This window comes from Blennius ocellaris (genome assembly GCF_963422515.1).
Source record: "Blennius ocellaris genome assembly, chromosome: 11".
NCBI lineage: Eukaryota > Metazoa > Chordata > Actinopteri > Blenniiformes > Blenniidae > Blennius > Blennius ocellaris.
Genome location: NC_137660.1, coordinates 10,032,989 through 10,052,747, shown reverse-complemented (window position 1 = coordinate 10,052,747; position 19,759 = coordinate 10,032,989). Strand labels below are relative to the sequence as shown.

General features: G+C 46.8%; 2 protein-coding genes and 1 long non-coding RNA gene across 3 annotated transcripts in view; all 3 read left to right on the top strand.

The window, feature by feature from the left end:
* Positions 1 to 397: 397 nt before the first annotated feature.
* On the top strand, positions 398 to 1,084 carry LOC308136316. The gene is made up of 3 exons (XR_013936827.1): positions 398 to 564; positions 663 to 754; positions 920 to 1,084. It is a non-coding gene; the product is annotated as an uncharacterized lncRNA (long non-coding RNA).
* A 706-nt stretch (positions 1,085 to 1,790) lies between these two features.
* dhtkd1 (dehydrogenase E1 and transketolase domain containing 1) lies at positions 1,791 to 13,691 on the top strand. The gene is made up of 17 exons (XM_080504596.1): positions 1,791 to 2,042; positions 2,190 to 2,342; positions 4,878 to 5,089; positions 5,222 to 5,416; positions 5,494 to 5,763; positions 7,105 to 7,276; positions 7,374 to 7,572; positions 7,749 to 8,061; positions 8,148 to 8,232; positions 8,313 to 8,452; positions 8,559 to 8,709; positions 8,805 to 8,911; positions 9,809 to 9,973; positions 10,088 to 10,170; positions 10,763 to 10,929; positions 12,852 to 12,937; positions 13,028 to 13,691. The coding sequence occupies exons 1-17, from the start codon at positions 1,868 to 1,870 to the stop codon at positions 13,127 to 13,129; spliced, it is 2,775 nt and encodes a 924-aa protein (XP_080360722.1). The 5' UTR covers positions 1,791 to 1,867; the 3' UTR covers positions 13,130 to 13,691.
* Positions 13,692 to 18,626: 4,935 nt separating this feature from the next.
* Positions 18,627 to 19,759, top strand: part of camk1db (calcium/calmodulin-dependent protein kinase 1Db) — a gene marked incomplete at both ends in the record, with an annotated part of 25,226 nt that continues 24,093 nt past the window's right edge. Inside the window, one exon of the mRNA XM_080504601.1 lies at positions 18,627 to 18,724. Within this exon, the coding sequence (XP_080360727.1) occupies positions 18,627 to 18,724 (98 nt within the window). The remainder of the gene's footprint in view (positions 18,725 to 19,759) is intronic.

The window sequence follows — 19,759 nt, the reverse complement described above, 5'->3', positions numbered from 1 at the left end:
TACACATATTTAACATAATTGTGCTTTTGCAAGCTGTGTAATGATTGTTTATCTTCCACTGTGAACTCTTACAGCAACCATGTGGTGGAGTGTGATGATTGCAGCTCTGAGGAAGAGGAATACATTCAGCCTCTTTTCGCCAGCATCACCTTCAGTGACGAAAAGACTTCAGCCAACGAAAAGCACCTGGAGGAGTTGGTCCATGCAGAGACTGTCAACAGGTATTTGTCCAAACTTTATCTATGATGATTTTGAGTCTTTTTAAACAAACAGACCAATGCAATAGCTGCTAAGTGTTACAAATATTCATCATCATTGTGCGTTTGCAAGCCGTTGAGTTGAGCACCTGTAATGTTTCTCTTCCAATGTGAACTCTTACAGCAAACCCCTGGAGGAGTGCGACAGTTGCAGCTCTTATGAATATGACTATATTGAGCCACTATTTGCCAGCATCACCTGGCCTGGATGCAAATATTGGTCCAAATATAGTCCATCTGACCTGAACAAGAAGGACCAGGCCCCGGCACAAGATCTCTCACAACAACCTTCAGCCTCTGTCAACAGGTATTTGTCCAAACTCTACCGCTCTGAGGAGTTTTAGTATTTTAAGAAAAAAGACTAACTGAAGTGAAACTAACAATTTTCCTTCTTGCTTATTAAAGATCACCACAACCTAATAAAGAGGAGACAAAGGTCACAACTTCTGACTGCTCCTCCAACCCGACGGAAAAGAACCAGCCTAACAATAATCCAAGTAAGCACCTCAATGACAAGACAAGTTGTTATTCATGACTGAAAAATTACTGGATCGGTTGGATGGGCTTTATTTTATATCTAGTTAATTAGAGAGCTGCACTAACCTTGGTTGATTGGCTGTTTTACCAGCATTGTTTAACACAAAACACATTTTGTTTTTCAGATTTGGGACAAGGAAAGAAGTTTGTGAGCAGAAGACAAGCGAAGAAAGCAAAACAACAGAAGAAGAGAAGAGCTTCACAATGGTGAACCAGATACGCCATTTTCTGGGAGCCTGTTGTTTGTTTTCTGTTATTTAAATATGTAAATAAAACCCAATTTTGTTTGACGTCATGGGAATGTCTCATCTGTAATTTGATGCCTTTGGGAGATATTTTCAGCTTCCCTCTGCTTCATTATTCACATTTATACACATTTTGAAGTGTTTAACAGCCACACCACAGCAAGAGTCGCATCATATTTGAAGCACACACAACAGATATAATCCAGTGTAGCTGCTGATAAACAACCACTAGTGTAAAAAAAAAACTTTTTTCTTAGTTCATAAGTCAGTGTATTTTCAGAGTTCTTTAAATGTCATCAAGCTGTGAAGATTTTAACGAAAGGAGCATGAATTCCTGGTTGTGGAACCGGTGGCAAAGAGGGACTGTTTGGGGGGGGGGGGGATAAAACCCAGTTAGAGTCCTGGTGTTCACAGGGGCACGGTCCAGAGCCCCTGGGTGTGTTTCTCTAGGAGACATGGGGGTTCCAGGGCCCCTGGATGTGTTTCTTTAAAGGACACTTGTTGCTTCACGTCCCCGCCGCTCCGTCGGAAATTTGACAATCTAGAATATATTCCATTTCTCACAAACTGAAAATCTACCGTGTGTACAGGAAGAGGGAAAAAAATCCAACACTGTAATATAAGGATGAACGTTTTTATTCCGTGAGTCGTTTCCTTGAAAGTTGTGTTGTGAAAGCAGCGAGTGGAGAGGAGCCAATCGGCGGGCGGAGCTGCGCCTCCTCCCACCACCCAGCAAGGACCGTGAAGCAGCCGCCTGTCGCCAGTATGGCCGCCGCGCAGTAGCCGTCCAACCCGGTCCGCTCCTCTCAACACTTCTCGCTTGGAAACATGTCGGCCGTGCTGTTTCTCAGGGGCTCGCTGAGGAGACTCCCGCCCGCCGTGGCCCGCCGGGTCGTCGTCGGCTGCGGCTACCACACCGAGAGAGGCGTGTACGGGTACCGACCCGGGAGTACCGAGCGGGACCAGGCGGGGACGAGCGATCGGATCCGGGCTCTGAACCAAGGTCAGGAAAAAAAAGGGGGGGTGAACCCTCCCTCCCCTTCCAGGACACGTGCACAAACTAAACTAAACTTAAACTAAACAGTGTTTCCTGATCCCCACGGTTGATCCACGTGTGGTAACTGTGTGGTTTGTTGTGTTCGGTGTCCAGATCACGGTCTGGCCCGGCTGGTGGAGGCGTACAGAGCACATGGACACAAAGCGGCTAAAATTAACCCCTTGCTGCCCCACAAGCCTGTCGAGGACACCGTCCCGGAGATTAGCAGCCTGGCCGGCACCGTAACGGGACAGCTGAACACTGCAGGTGAGGCACCGCCTGGAGAAACACACACACCGGAAGTTCCACTACTTGTGACGTTTCAGTCCGCAGAGCATGACCGTGGTGTCAACGTGCACAAAGAACACGTGTACGTTCCGTTTACACGGCAACGTTTTCCAAAGGTAATGAATCCATGCAGTTTTCATGTTGGGCCAGTAGTGGGTGCTGTTGGTTGTTTTGTTTTGTTTGTGATGAAACAGGGACATGTGTGCAGAGATCAATTAAGACGTAAACATCAACAATGGCGAGTTCACAGATGACCAAGTATAATTGATATTATGGAATTGACTATTAAAAATACCAAGTCTGAGAGGAATATGGACTGGGAGCTGTAACACTGGAGGCCGCCATCTTTGTTATTGTCCAGCTACCCACACCTGTGAAGAAGAAGTATTGAAGATGACATGTAAAGTAACAGTGTTTTGCTCTGTTCAGGTGGTGTCGAGGCATTTTTTTTTTTTTAAAGTTCAATTTTCAGTGGCACCGTTTTTGTGTAAACAGACACCATAAATGCAGTAACATTATTTTACCCCTTGAAAACAGGGCTATTGTTCAGAGGCCACATGCAGCCATATTTCATCTTGACTGGTAAAATAGTATTACAGTCAAACTTTAAAGTTTTTCTTTGTCATGGAGCAGAGCTGATAAGGTCTATATTTTGGCAAAAGCCAAACAATGACTTTTGAAAATGACTACAATTTCAACATGAAGCCTATTTTGATTAACAAAAACCGAACAAACAGCCTCTTGTGTGCCGCTTTTGGCCCACAGGCCTCATGTTTGACACCCCTGACAGAGATACTGTAAACAAAGGAAGTTTACATACATATTCAGCAGGTGAAGATATTTCGGAGTTTCAGGTGGAGCCACGTCGCCCCCGATACCCGCCGACTACAGACTGTCAGAGGTGAAACGGAGTGGTGAGAGCAAAGTGAGGAAAATCTAAGGGAGGGAGAACTCGTCTATCTTAAGGCTCTATTGACGCAACGATTTCAACTTGAGGCCGTTAAACTAGAACTGCGTTTTGTCTTATTTGTTTACTCGTAATGGCGCTCTGTGAGAGCTGCTTCCAGAAACAAATGGCACATCAGTAGTACAAGTAGATCGACAATAACATCTGGTCCGTCTTGTGTCGAAAACAAATCTTAGACTTTCGCTGTAACGTTTTTTCAATACCAGGTGGTTACCGGGCAGAAGTCAGAATCATGACAATGCAGAAGAAGACTTCACTCATTTCACTTGTTTTTGTTTTTATTAAACATATCTCAATAAACAAAAAGGTAATGCATTAATTTCTTTCTTTTTTTTCAAGTGAGTCAAAATAACAACCTCTTGACGACTAAACGCATAGAATTACTAACACATTTTTTTTTTGGTGGAAGCTGAAGAAAAATTTTTTGAAAGTCAGCAACACAGACTTTTATTGCACTTGTAACTTTATGTACAGATTAAAGAAATAAATATGTTCTTTTCCCCTGTCAATATGTTGCCCTCAGGTTAAGCAGGTTCAGCATCTCTCTTCCATATTTTTTGTTTAACGTCAGGAAACAAAACATTTTATTCTTTTTTTTCTTTTATTACAATCTATTGTGTTCAAACATGGCTGTGTGTGAAAGTGTGTGATGGGTTACTAACTAGAACGTTTCACATGAAATTCTGTGTGCCTGCAGATCGCTGCAGGCTAGTATCTCTCCTTTTTCTGTTTTGTTTTGTTTTTTCCCCCCACCAAAATCCCATCCGCTTTGACTGGCCCATGTTTTTGCATTTTTTTTTTATTTTTTTTTTGCGGAATCGTTAACAAAAGTCACAGCACACCTGTTATGGAAAAATCTTAGATTTTCAGACTTATGACACGACCTTGTGCCGTTATCTAAGGAAGTCACAGACGTGCCTCCGGTCTTCTCACCCCCGGTTGCCCCCGTGACCTCATATCTTATGATGAGCAGACTTCATGGACTGCAGAAAGGTGAAGTGTGTCGTTTATCGCTTTGTTTACGGGGGATCGTCTGAGGTCTGTCTCCATCACAGAAACCAGACCTTGGTTTAGCAGGACAAAAAAAAAAACGCTTCGATGCAGGTGAACGAGGTGAGAAGGTCAGTTTTGTCTGTGTCGACGTGTCTGTGGCTTGTGGCGCTCCAGCTGGTTGAATAAACAACCGTTACCGACTCGTCTCCGTTTAACCTTCAATACTAGTCGATACTATTCGGAGCCTTTTCACTGCTTTAGGAAGCCTCTTTTTTTTTTTTTTTCCCCATGGCAGTTTTGTAATTTGACACCAGGCTCATCATCTGGCCAGCTTCTCAGTTTTTTCATTTTTTTTCTTATATGCGTTTCTGCAACTGTTCCTTTAACATCCAAGATAGATTTTGCTTCCGTTTTGTACATTTCCTCTCGTAGTTCGGTGCAGTAAATGCCTAAATATTTTACATAACGCATAATAACACTGTGTGTGTGTGTGTGTGTGTGTGTGTGTGTGTGTGTGTGTGTGTGTGTGTGTGTGTGTGTGTGTGTGTGTGCAGGTCTCCGTCACTTCGGGAAGGCCCAGGCGTCAGTGGAAGAGGTGGAGGCCTACCTGGAGGAGGTGTACTGTGGCAGCCTGTCGGTGGAGACCAGCCAGCTGGGCAGCCTGGAGGAGCGGGAGTGGTTGGCCGACCGCTTCGAGGAGCTGAAGAGGACCAGCTTCTCTCCGGACGAGAGGAAGAAGCTCGCCAAGATCATGCTGGAGTCACAGGTCAGTTCGCCGAGCGAGAAAAGCGCCTCGTCGAGAAAAAAGGGTGCGGCGCGACGCTCCCCCCCCCCCCCCCCCCCCTCCAAAGTTTAAAAAATAAATAAAATTCCCCTCTCTCCCTCCTCCTCACCGCAGGAGTTTGACCACTTTCTCGCCACGAAGTTCTCCACCGTGAAGCGCTACGGCGGCGAAGGCGCCGAGAGCATGATGGGGTTTTTCAGCGAGCTCTTCCACCAGCTGGCCCACGGCGGCGTCACCGACGTGGTCATCGGCATGCCTCACCGAGGTCGACTCAACCTGCTGACGGGCCTGCTGATGTTCCCACCAGAGGTCGGACACCGTCACATTGGGGGGGCCGAGACGGCCGCCCGAACGACACTGACCCCGCTCGCCGTTTCTCACTGCAGCTCATGTTCCGTAAGATGCGCGGCCTCAGTGAGTTCCCCGACACCTCGCCGTCCATCGGCGACGTCCTGTCTCACCTCACCGCCTCGGTGGAGCTGGACGTCGGCGCCGAGCGTCCTCTCCACGTCACCATGCTGCCCAACCCGTCCCACCTGGAGGCCATCAACCCCGTGGCCCAGGGCAAGGCCCGGGCAAGGCAGCAGCTCCGCCAAGAAGGAGACTACTCTGTGGAAGACGGCGCCCAGCCCGGGGACAGAGTCGTCTGTCTGCAGGTCCCTTTTCTTTTACCACCTTAGGGGGGGGAACACAAGACGACGTCTCTTCCTGTGAACCAGCCTGCTGGAAAAGCAGGAGAAACATTACTTGTCTTCCACATTTTGACAATTTGATAGAAAAAAAAAAAAAGTTAAGTCATGTGACGTCTGTGATGAGCGTCCTCTATAGAGGACAGTCAAATCTATTAACAGAGAAGTTTGATCGGACAGCGCCTCCCTGACTACATGAGTTTTATTTAGCAACAAAGTAGATATTTTTAGATGTAAAAGAAAAATACGGGGGGGGAAAAAAAAATCAACTCTCACTGTCTCGTCATTAAAACAAAAATAACTTACATGACTTTGAATGAGCCCAGAGCTCCAGCATCATGGTAATTATTGGTTTTTCATCTTTGAGTGATTTCAATAGAACAGCACAGTGGTTCAAACTGTCACTGCAGAAAACAGCCCGAACAGGCTGAGGCAAGTTGGAGAACTTGGGCTGTTTAGGGCTCATCCAACTGTAACAAACAGAAAAGGCAGAATTTGTTTGCGTGAAGCAGGAAGTTGCTTTTGTCGGCTCTTTCCACGGGAGAGATTTTTCGATTTTTCTAATCGTGAAGCTCGGTGCCGAAGTTCACCTTGTCACAGTACGTTCAGAACCGCCCCGCCTACTGGAAATGATTCAGCACTTAAGTGGATGTTTAAACTCCACCTTCGTGTTTTTGCTCAGAGCAGGGTGTGTCAGTCGGTCAACTCAAAACCGAAAGTAAGAACGATGCATCTGAAACAATAGAGCGTCGTCGTCAGGAGAGTTATTGACTCGGCTCATCTGGAGAAAGGTTGAGACGGCCTGAACTGATGAAACCACACCAGCAAAACATCTTCCAAGACAACAGACAAGGTCCAGTGGACCTGATTCCATGAGGACGGGACATCAAACCGTATAATGTCGTCATCATGCAACACAGTCAACTGTAGAAATTTGTAGAAAAAGAAAATCCTCAGTTTCAGCAATTTGAATCATTTTAATTCCACTAATTTATTTATTTTTTTGTCTTTTTAAAATAAGATAATTATTAGAGTGGAACAATTTTTAGCCTGGAGGTCAGACTGTTTTGCGAAAATCATTGCAGTATGCAAATAAAACTGTTACTCTTCAACTCTATATATTTTTAAATATTGGTTAAGTTTCAACTTGCGATGTTTGCAATGCAGCTCAGAACATGGTCTTATGGGATTTTTAAAGAAATGAAATGAAGGGTTTGATTCTCATTGGGGGATATGTCATATATTTAATCAACAGGATCTGACAGACGGATTCGCACAGGCTTCAAATGCAGCCTTCTTGTTTTCCAGGTCCACGGCGACGGCTCGTTCACTGGCCAGGGCATCGTCCCCGAGACCCTGACCATCTCCAACCTCCCTCACTTCAGGGTTGGCGGGAGCGTCCACCTGATCGTGAACAACCAAGTGGGCTACACCACGCCGTCGGACCGAGGAAGGTCCTCTCTGTACTGCAGCGACGTCGGTCAGTCAGGAACTGCGTGCGTCCGGTCGGTACCTCGGTACCTCGCCACCGACCGAGCCTCACTTCCCCTTTCAAACCCTCTTGCCCTCAAACCCAGGGAAGATGGTGAACTGTGCGGTGATCCACGTGAACGGCGACGATGCCGAGGAGGTGCTGCGGGCCACGCGGCTGGCTGTGGATTACCAGCGGCGGTTCCGGAAGGACGTTATCCTGGACCTGATCTGCTACCGTCAGTGGGGCCACAACGAGCTGGACGAGCCCTTCTTCACCAACCCCGCCATGTACAAGGTCATCCGGTCAGTTCCAGTCCGCTGTACCGGCGTCGGGTGTTTCCACGTGCCGGCAGAGGCACCGAGAGGCGTTTAGACGCCTAGAACTTAGCACAGTCGTGTACGCGTGTGCGTTTTTGGTCAGAGTACGTCGTTGAAGGGTTCATAACAGGTGGGTGCTTGATTATTTTTCTCTCTGGCAGATCCCGTAAGAGCGTCCCCGACTCGTACTCGGAGCAGCTGATAACGGAGGGCCTGCTGACCGAGGGGGAGCGAGACGAGATGAAGTCCAAACACTACGCCATGCTCAACGACAAGCTCTCCAACATGACCCTGTACAGCCCGCCGCCCACCAACCTGCAGGGCCGCTGGGGGGGCCTGGCGGAGCCCAAGGCCCGGGTCACCAGCTGGGACACCGGCGTCCCCGTTCCCCTGCTGCAGTTCGTCGGCGCGAAATCCGTCGACATCCCCGAGGAGATCCAGCTGCACAGCCACCTGGGGAAGACCCACGTGCAGGTAAGGGGGGGGGGGGTGGGGGGGGGGGGTCGTCGGCGGAGCGGCCAAATCGGGATTTCTATTTCATTATCTGTGTGTGACATCAGGCTCGGCTGAACAAGTTGGAGGAAGGAACTAAGTTGGACTGGTCGACAGCGGAGGCGCTGGCGCTCGGCTCGCTCCTCAGCCAAGGTGTGTGTGTGTGTGTGTGTGATATTGGAACAATAACTCCATGTTGATGTTGAGGCTTCAGCTGCTCTCCACTCCAACAGGCTTCAACATTCGAATCAGCGGGCAGGACGTGGGCCGCGGCACGTTCAGCCAGCGTCACGCCATGGTGGTGTGTCAGGACGCCAACGAGATGCACATCCCTCTGAACCACATCAGCCCTGAGCAGACGGGCTTCCTGGAGGTGACGAGTTTACAACGAAAGCACAATCCCAACAAAGTTCCAAGTCTTTTCATAAATTTTTTTCCTCCCCCCCCCCACCTCTCTTGCGTTGTGATGGCGTGTCCAGGTGTGCAACAGCCCGCTGTCTGAGGAGGCCGTGCTGGGATTCGAATACGGCATGAGCATCGCCCAGCCCAAACTGCTCCCCGTGTGGGAGGCTCAGTTTGGAGATTTCTTCAACGGAGCGCAGATCATCTTTGACACCTTCCTCTCTGGAGGTTGTTTTTTTAAAAACCTCAGCGATCTGTCGGAAGTCAAACTTCCCTCAGTGTGTGTCTGTGTGTCAGACGTGAGCCTGTGTTTTCGTCCTCAGGTGAAGCCAAGTGGCTGCTGCAGAGCGGCTTGGTCATCTTGCTGCCTCACGGCTACGACGGCGCCGGACCCGAACACTCGTCCTGCCGCATGGAGCGCTTCCTCCAGGTCTGAGTTCAGAGAGGGGCGAGAGAGAGAGAGGGAGAGAGAGAGACAGAGAGAGAGAGAGACCTCCGGCCCACTGGCGTCCTCTTTTAGCGGGATTGTTTACATCGTGAGGGGGTGAAATCTGCCGGCTGTCACACTGTGATCCATGTGAACTCCACAGCAAACCCTCAAATATCCCACGGCAAATGTATTCACAGAGCAAATATAAAGCAGGGCGAGTGAAACGCGTGCACTCGACCCTCAACTTGTACGTTGCACACCCTTTGAAGTCTATTCTTGGAAGGTGCCGTTGAAAGGAATGATTAATAATTACATTTATTGCCTCTTTGCATGCCGGTTAAAAAGGTTTTCCCTGAGAAATAAAGAGTAAATTTAACCTGAACTTAAGAAAAATTAATCACGATCTGTTTAAAAAAAAAAAAGTAAAGACATTAATCATAAAGAAATACAATATTTAATTAATACTTGGCAATGCTTGTGATGTAAGTTTTCCAATTCTCTCAATTTCTCCAAAACGTCTCTTACAACAGACCATGTGGACTCAAAAAAACCAAAACAAACATTTAAAGGGCGTTGTGGAGAAAATTCCCAATTTGCAACATGTGGTAGAGATGCTGGTTCTGCACGTCGTATAAGAAAGGCAGAGTGCCACAGTTGGTTGCAGGTTCAGTAAGATAATGTTTCTTAATGGTGCACAAAGTAATTAACGGACTGTAATCGAAGGAGGGGATCTCGCTCAGCCGCTGTCTGATACTCTGCACCGATCATTCAGGGGGAAATGAGATTCCAGATAAGAACCGATTGGTAGTTTTGTGCTACAGACATGGGAGTTTTGGCGAGTTTGTGGCGTTTTCTAACCGTGATTGTCGGGCTAACCGGTCCTGGTCTGTGTGTCAGATGTGCGACAGTAAAGAGGAGGGGGTGGACGGCGACACCGTCAACATGGCGGTGGTCAATCCCACCACCCCGGCTCAGTACTTCCACCTGCTGAGGAGGCAGATGGTCCGGAACTTCCGCAAGCCCCTCATCGTGGTGGGACCCAAGACGCTGCTGCGATTCTCCGTCAGTTCAGTCTCACGTTTACACCCCCCCCCCCCCCCCCCACCCCCGACCCGCATTCCTTACAAGACTTTGGGTCAATTACGAGCTGAGCGACGTGTCTTTTAATTTCCTCAGGGGGCCGTGTCCAGTCTGGCCGAACTGGCACCGGGGACCTCGTTCAGACCCGTGCTGGGTGATTCCGCCGCCTCAGCAGAAAGGTGTGTGTGATTTTTAGATACTGGGAAATGTGAGCAGAATACAGTGATTTTCATAAACCGTGTTGGAACCACCGTGTCGTCAAGACACGCTGGTCTTTGACCTTCCTGCTCATAACAAAGCAGCCGCACACTAAAAAAAAAAAAAGAGCCACAGAACAGCTTTTCCATTTCGCCTCAGGCCGTATTAAATGAGCCGTTGAGAGATCGAAGCATCTGTAGTCTCATCAAAAGAATCAACTTCTTTGTCATTTTACTTTAAGAGAGAATTTTCAGTAATTGGTTCAGTTTAATTCAGTTTGTCACAGAGCAGTGAGCCACTTTCCACCTTTACAGCTGAGACTTTACTGTTTTTTTTTTTTTATTTATCAGTTTGCCAACCTTTTCTTGTCCAATACCTACATTTTTCAGATGTTTCGGCCATCAAATTCATAAAAAATCTTCACATTTTAACATCTCTTATGTTGTTTATGTTCTAATGGGAAACATTGGTTTTTAAGATCTGTATATTATTGATTTTTTTTAAAATTCGATTATTATTATTATCTTTGAAAGCTAATTTGCTGGTCCAAACATGGTGTCTGGTTCTCCACAGTGTCCAGAAGGTGGTGCTGTGCTCCGGGAAGCATTATTATGCCCTGCTGAAGCAGCGGGAGGCGTCGGCAGCCGTCCAGAGCACGGCGCTGGTCCGCGTGGAGGAGCTGTGTCCGTTCCCTCTGGACGCTCTGCAGCAGGAGCTCAGCAGATACCCCAACGCCAAAGGTAGCGCACCCCCCCCCCCCCCCCCCCCCCCCCCCACCACCACCTCCAGGACGCGCCGATTCAACCTTATGAACCAAAAATCTAATCATCCTGAAATATATCAGAGTTTGCAAAGTGGAAAAGAAATGGCCAGTTTAATGATCCAGTCCATGTTTTCCTGTCGGGTTCTGGTTCAGTGCTGAAACTTGAAGCTCTCATGCCATCAGTGGTGTGAAGAAAACTCTCAATCCAGCAGAAATGCAGCGGAAAAAAACATGCTTTGCAGCAGTGGCCGGTGTTATTTCACAACTTCCTCCACTATGATTGTTCCATCACGGACGGTTCACGGTGTCTCACGTTTGTAACAGAAGCTCCTCAGTACCATGAAAACCATAATATTAATCACACGCCTGCCGGATACTGCCGGTTAAATGAAATCTCTCCAGCCGTAAAGTCGAAACATTGATCCAAATTTTGGAATTTCTTGTGTTTCAGAAGGAAAAACAAGAGTATTGAATAGAATACCCCGTCCTGGGTGGAATAAATGTATAAAGATAAGATTGAATGAGGTATACGCAGTATTTACTGCAGTAAAATGTGCTTCAGCTGAGGAATAAGTACGACTCACAATGTAAAGTCGACGTAAACATGAGTTTGTCCTGTTAAATCACTGTGTGACAGTGATCAAGAGTTTGATCAGGAATTCTACTTGAACAAATACCAAATAAACAGTTTAGTTGTTAAAATATGAATCCGCTGCTGGAGCGAGTAAAACGTCTCGAATTGAATTTGCATAGTATAAAGTCGTGTGGAAAACACAAGGATCAAAACTCGATAAATCCTGTTTCCGAAGGCCAAAATGACGACACGGTGAAAACAACAATACCAGTGAGGACTGACGACCCTCCTGAACATTTGTTGTGGATTTGAATGAGCTGCGGAGCAACTGAACTCTGCATGTTTTACTTTTTAATCCTCTAAACGTCGCTTTTTCTAAAAGTAAAGAGGTATTTTTTCGCAGGTTGTCCTGAGTTTCCTCGACATTACAGGAAGTGGTGGCCTCTTATTATCTGAAGGTCAGTCTTTTGGGCAGAGAAAGTTTTCACAGAAAAAATGCACGTGAAGAGGTTGAGTCACGTCGTGTTGAAAGCCGCTCCGGGAGCGGAGTGACGGGCGCCGCTTGCGATTAAACCCTCGAGGAAAACATTTGATTGGCTGGTGAAGGAGCCGGAGTCTGGTCGCTCGGGGCCGGCGCTCTCACAGGGGGTTTGTCCTGCTTTATTTATCCCACCGCGCTTTGCTGTTGAGTTATCGTCTCAGAGCACCGCCACACGATAGACCGGTGACGTCTGAATGGTCAAAGTCGGCATTATAGCTAATTGGAGTGACAAAAACTCCGGTCAAGCTGCAAAGTTCTGGGGGGATTTAAAAAAAAAAAAAACAACAACAAAATCTCTATCAATTATGCACATTGAGCTGTCAACATCTGGTTTCTTGGAGACTGGCCGCAGCACATAGGGCTTTAAATTTTAAACAGCTTTTACCGGCTGTCGTTTAGAGATTAAACATGCTGAGGTTTAACTGTTTGCTCGTCTGATGCACACGTTTTTTTGGATCGATCGATTTAAAGACACATTCTAAGCCACAAACGGAAATATTTGCATCATTGTAATGCATTTCACCACGTTCTATCATGCGTCTACATTTTGTACAGACGAATTCTCCATATATTGACATTCCATCAGCAAACAGATGTTGACTCAGATATATATTATTGGTTGTAATCTCACTGCCCCTCCTGGGACGAATAAAGCTTCAGAACAAACGTCTGCAGCCTCCACAACCGATGAGGTCGATCCAGGTAGTGATCGTTGACGTGGTGTAAATTAATAATAGGTTGCGTTTGTTCTAACCACGCTGTCGTTGCGGTTAAACCCACACAGAGTTCATTTGGAGTCAGGAGGAACCTCAGAACATGGGCCCCTGGTCTTTCGTGGCCCCGCGGTTTGAGAAGCAGCTGGCCTGCAAGGTGAGTCCACTTCTCAACTGTGAGAAGGTGAGGGATGTTACCCCCCCCTGACCCTCCCTGACCCCCCCCTCCCCTCCTCTGTGCTCGCAGCTCCGGTTAGTGAGCCGCCCCGCTCTGCCCGCCCCGGCCGTCGGCATCGGGATGCTCCATCACCAGCAACAAGAAGCCATCCTCACCGCCACCTTCTCCTAACTGCACCACATCCTCCGCCTGCTGAAGGGACCGTTACACACCTGGAATTATAGCTTCCAAATGATCTTTTTTTTTTTTTAACTAAATGATAGGAATTAGTCAAATTGGTAGTTTTCTGTTTGTTGTTGGAAGGTGACATTAGGGTAGGAGCCACCTGAACCGAGGCCTTCGCCCCCACGTTTACAAGCACCCACACCATTCAGCTCCTGTGTGGAGGATTCTCTGCTCCCTTTTCTTAAGCAAGGAGTCACAAAACAGGTCAAGTGGCATTAGTGTGAGATCTTTTTTGTGTGTTTTCTACTGCTGGTTAAACAAACCATTGTAAGTTGTTAGATATCTCGAGACACGACCTTTTTAAATCACAATAACAACCAACTGGCCACTCATCTCATCACACAATACGATTGATATTTATTTCAGGAATACACTGAGATACTAGGAAGTACTTGATTGTACGCGTGATCACAATTATGAGTGACGAATGTATTTGAGATACTTGATTTAAAGGGCTGATGTACATACGTGAAAACAAAATATTTTCAAATAAATCTATTTTCATGTCTGTGCAATTTATTGTTTCTTCTTCTTGGGTCCTTGTGTGATGCCTCTTCTGATCTACGGTGGCTCAGGAGGCTCAAAACCGGGCTGCAACATGTAAGCAAAATGAAAACACAAGACAGAACAGGCAAAAGCCACAATATGATGTGGAGACATTTGGAGAATTCCGTTTAAAAAGTGAACCGGTTTAGATATTTCTTCAACTACAAGTAGTGGAATATGTCCGTCTGTCTGTCCTTTATTGGTTTGTCCAACATGGCGTCGTGGATGTGACTGATACATCCTGGATGGGCGGCAACAGTACGTCACACACACACGCACACATACGAGATTAAGAGTCACCAATGAGCCTTGTTAGGGCCCGACATGTAACAACGACCCAAATTATTCTAAACTAATAAAAACCCATAATTTTGTTGTTACGGTTATCGTATCTATTGTCTCAATTTTTGTATCATGTTGTTCCTTCTAGGCCACCATACTTCTTTATTGAACGCATGACCATGAAGGTCATATGCATAACAGCTTTAACTGATCCTTAATAAGTCAACACTAAACTGTTAAAAAAAAAAGAGCATCATATTCATCCTTAATTAGGAATAAATTAATTTGATGCAGGTTTTCTTAAAAAAAAAAAACCCAAAACAATTAGATGTTTGCCTCTCACATAGTCTAATCTGAGGAAATAGGAAAGCCAGTAGATTGTGGGATGTTTAAGTGGCAGGAGATTTGTGCCGTGGCCTCAGATGTGTGGACGGCTGCACTCATCTCACAGTTTGTGGAGCGATTTGAAAAGGCCTGGCGCTCGTAAACCAACGTTCCCCAGCTGCTGGAGGAGACCAGACAATCAGCAGCGTCGGAGGCCGGACTGAGATTGCTTCCCTCGCTGCGCCACAGCCCATTTCCCAAACAATGAAAAGTGTGTGTGTGTGTGTGAAGTGAACGCAGACACCCAGTGTGTTATAAATATGCCGACTTAAACAGTGACACTTGACTCTGAGCATTAAAATAAACACCTTAATGTCCCAGGTGGGTTTAATGTTTTTGTTTGGTTTTGTTTTTTTTGCCTGTGATCGTTCATGCAGGTTTATTTTTACATCCAAAAAAACCCAAAACCTTCCATATTTTTTGCCACAGCAGGTCAGACAAGCAGCAGGGGGAGGGGAGAGGTCCTTTTTTCCACAGCAGCCAAACAATAGACGAGAGAAATTACAATATTGGGAATTGCAGATGAAACGCTTTGATGGGGGGATGAAGTAAAAAAAAAAGAAATGCTCAGAAGCACAACTGGAGTGTTTTATGTTGAATCAAATGCTCCAGCGTCAACATGATCAATGCCACAGTAACTATTTGTAATTTTTAGTGCAGCTTTGATGTGAAGTGAAAACGATCAGAGGGAAATGAGTCACAGTGATTCTCTGTGTGTTTGTGATGAGGAGGGGCTGCTGCTGCATATTTCATTTTCTGTACTGGACTACATTGGACTGTCAATTTACACTGCGTGTGTGTGTTTATACATTACCTTCAGTGCTCAGGAGTGAGCTGTTGTAGTGTAGTTCCTTTGTTCCAAAGCAGAATTTACTTTAGTCTTCAGTTTTTCGTGGAACAAAAAGAGTTAAAAAGACATCCTGGAAGCTTTTGGGCAGGGGTGTAGAACACGATTTAGTGAAATAGAACCATAATGACTTTTATATGTGGTGAAAACGTCTGGGTTTTTTTGCTAAACTAAACAATTACAACTGTAAATTGCCTCATTATCAACATAAATCCAATTTTATTGAAACCTTCCGGGGTAAAATACACTGAAATATCCCCCCTTCTCCAATAGCTGTTGCATTATGGGTATTTATGTGAACTCCCCCTGACAGCATGGCTGTGAGGCTAATACTAGTTTTATCTTTCATGGCAGCATCACTGATAATTCAGCTCTGTTGTGTTGTGTCTGCGACTCTTAACACATTTGTTTGAAATAAAAAAACAAATTAATTATTTGAAATTGTTCCAATTTGCTTGTTACTGTCATGACACGGATCAGATCCTCTTGTGGGCCTCATGTTTGACGCCACCGTCTCAGGATCCCTGTTATGCTGTTAACTTTATTTGTGATAAAAACAGGATGTTTTGAATGGAGGGCAGGGGATAAAACAGCAATTCCAGTGTGAAATACTGAATATCTTATTGCTCTCAGGCCAAAGTAACTGTTTCAGGTTACTAGAACTTTTTCACTTTCAAAGTAGAAACCTCGAACCAGCATGTGTCAACAGGTGTCAGTTATCGTCTTTAAATCTTCAAATGTGGTTTGGTCAGTCAGTTGTTCTGTGTTCTGGTTCAAGTCTGCTGACAACAAACACAACAGTAATCTTACTGCTCTGATCATGGAGAGAGAAACAACCACAAAAAAAGTCCAACACATTGAAACTGAGAATTCCCCGGAGCCGGAGAGGAAAAATTCCTCAAACATGAAGAAACCTCCAGCAGACGTAGCAGGGAGCGACCATGTGACCTCCACCAAACATGGACATGTCCCTTTATGAGGGTTGAGGGACCACGCTAAAATAAAGCTTCTTTTTTTTTTTTTTTGTGATTGGGTCAGAAAGCGTGCCTCCTAAACACTCCTATATTAAATAGTTTACCTTATATATGTTGTCAAATTAACATCTGGTCACACCACAATGCTATATATATATACTGTATATAGTGTCATAATAACCTTTATATTTAAACTTTAAAGTGTTTTTTTTTTTGTGATGCAGAAAAAAAAAAGTTACGATTCAACATAGCGCCCATTGACACAGATTTAATATGAAGGATTTACATGTGTTTCATGGATCTAACCGTAAAAAAATAAAGAAAACTCTCGTCTTAAATACAACGTTTGTTTTTCAGGTTGACCTTTGCAAGGCTGACTTACTTACTGCCAATAAACTGCTACCACCTCTTTTCCAAGGCTGGCTGGCAATTTCCCAAATGCTTCACTTTATTCACAATGTCTGTGAATAAAACCTGCTGGAGAAACACGGAGACATAAAAGGTTCGAACTTAAAAGCACATTGTTTATTATATACGGCTTGTAAAGGTGCATTATACTTTTATTTTTTTAAGTTTAAGCTATTTCTAATGGTGATACTAATGGCTATTAGGGGGGAAATGTTTTTTTTTTTTTTAAGGGGAGGTGCTGCGTCCATTGTCAGCTGGAAACTGTAGCTGCAGAGTGTCATTTCATCCCTCTCTCCATTCGTTTATGTGAGGACACTTTGTCTTTCCTCTGTAACCTGAGAGCAGCAACAAAGTGGCTCCTGTGGAGGCGGTGGAGGTGTTGCAGGGTTGATATTGCCAAAAATGAATGCTGTCAACTGGGCAATGGGACTTTTCTTATTAGTTACTATGTCAGATCAATACAGTGTGAAGATGACTGATATCCCGTTAATTGGTTGTAATGAAGAGTTTGCCCCCCCCCCCCAAAAAAAAATGTTCTGGCAATCGTCTTTTCTTTGTTTTGTTCTTGACCCGTTTTCAGGTGTTTTATAATCAGGTGTCTGGTTCGTAGCGGCGGTCAATGCAAAGTGACATTAAGATGAAATTGTGCAACCGGTGGAAGTCCCTTTTGCCTCCACAGCTGAAACTCCATCCTCCACGATGACATTGGTCACCAGAGACGCGACCACCCGGAGACGGCAAAGGAAAGACGTCTGGCATTTGCACTGAAGAATTGGCTCGTTTTTGTTGAATGAAACCCACAAATTCAGCTATTCTCTATTGTTTTAGTCCAAAAACATGCATGTGAGGATAACTGGCGACCCTGTTTTGGCCCCCCAGGGTGTGAAAGTGACTGTGTGGTTGTCTGTCTCCGTTTGTCCTGTCGTGGACTGTTGACCTGTCCAGAGTGAATCCTGTCCTGGCTCCATCGCCACACCACCTCGCCCAGGATCAAACTGGTTTAGAAGATGGAGGGACGACTGTACGGTGTGGGTTTTTTTTTTCTCCAGTAGCTCTGCCGAGGAAATGGAAGTCTTGCAGCAGACTGCGTTGAAATCCTGGTTTTGAACCTCATTGACTCATTTCAGAACCATGCTTCTTCCATCTATTGCAACAAGTTGTCAAGGGCTGGCGGGGGGGGGGCTACGGCCCCCTGCTGCCCCCCGGTGGAGCCTCTGCTCCGCCCCTGTCAATCAACCTCAGCGTGAGTCGCGATGAAAGCATGAATTAGTGCAAACAACCAAACAACCAGGCGCAGGTTGAACACATGTGAGCCCCGCAGAGCCCCGCAGAGCCCCGCAGAGCCCCGCAGAGCCCCGCAGAGACCCGCAGAGCCCCGCAGAGACCGGGGGTTTGGTGCAATGCGACCACTTGACTCTCCGCCGGGCGGAAACCTTCCGCGACGACGACAAGCACCTGCCGGGCGCGTTGGAGGAGACTGTCCGGGGGGAGGAGACACCGACCTCCGCTCACCGACAGGGTCTCCGCCCGACACTCCCTGAATCCCGGCTGGAGGAGGAGGAGGAGGAGGAGGAGGAGGAGGAGGAGGAGGAGGAGAGCCTGTGTTTCCCCGTCACGCAGTGATGTGAACAGTGGGGAAGCTCAGACTCGGGATCCGCTACGTCAAACAGATTAGTCAAATAACCTCCCGAGGTAGGACATACCTCCCCCTCCTCCCTCCCTCTCTCTCTCTCTCTTTCTCTCGCTCTCTCTCTCTCTCTCTGTCTCTCTCTCTCTCTCTCTCTCCGGGCTCAGAAAGAGAGAGACAGTGCAGACAGACAGTCAGGAAGCCCTCGGAGGAACACAGAAGTGCACTACTTTTTCTTTTGTTTTCTTTCTCTCTCTCTCCCCCATCATCTCGGCTGAGCGAGACAATACTGTGGTGCTCATCCAGCAGCGTCTCTCTCTTCCTCCTCTTCCTCCTCCTCCTCCTCCTCCTCCTCCCCACATCCCTGCGTGCGAAATGGCGAGAGAGAACGGCGAGTCCAGCGACGGGTCCTCCTGGAAAAAGCACGTCGATGACATCAAGAAGATCTTTGACTTCAAGGAAGTCCTTGGGACGTGAGTATCGCGCGACGTCGCCGCCGCCGCCGCCTCGCCCGCACGCGCACGACCGAGGAAAACTTTGTATGCAGTTTCTGTGAGATGAGTTGCAGATTGCGGGGTCACATTGTGGGAAGACTGACAGCTGTTGAATGTCTCGTGAATTGACTGGGGGGGGGACATGTCTCCATGTCTCCATGGCGGACGCTGGTTTGTCAACTTCATGTGCGCAAAGAGACGCGTTTCAGTGATCGGTGCCATGAGAGAGAGAGAGGGGGATGAAAAGGCGGAGGTGGTGGAGGAGGAGGGAGGGAGGAGGGAGGGAGGGAGGGGGTGGTGGTGTCGTGCTTCATGAGACACGATGATGGTGGGAAGTCAGACTGTGGTTCTCGTTCATTCAGGAACTGCTGCGGCTTCCTGCGGCGGATCACATCTGATCCGACCCGAGCCCAGTGCGCTGACCATTATCAGCCCGTTACGCACGACACGACCGGCACGATGCCGGTGTCACCCCTCAACACCCCCCCTCATACCCCCAATTAAGGAATCATCCGTGATGACTTTTACGCACACTTGACCGGAAACAGAAGCACAGAAACATCCTCTCTGCCACAGATCCAGAGTATTAGAAAGGCTCGTGGCCTGTTTGGGGACCACTCTGGGCTAAAATTGGTTTCTTACCCCCCCCATCCCCACCACCACCACCACCACCACCACCCATCCCCCCCCCAACTCCTCCTCAGTTTGGATCAGAGAGCAGACAGATTCCAGAGTTTATTTTGGTCTGCTTGTTATTGCTGCTTGGCTTGATGTCTTTCTCTTCTTTTCAATGAGTTATGTAGACTGTAGACTTTTCAAGGCGAGGGTAAGCCATTCACCCCCCCCCCCCCCCCCACACACACACACACAAAAAGAAGGCCACATGGAAAGCTCAGGCCACTGTTAAGACCTGAAATACAACATCTGCTTTATCGTAATCTATTCATCTTTTATAGCCACGAGAAGGAAAACCGCAGCCGTCAAGATAAAGAAAAATGAAGCAGAGTCACTGTA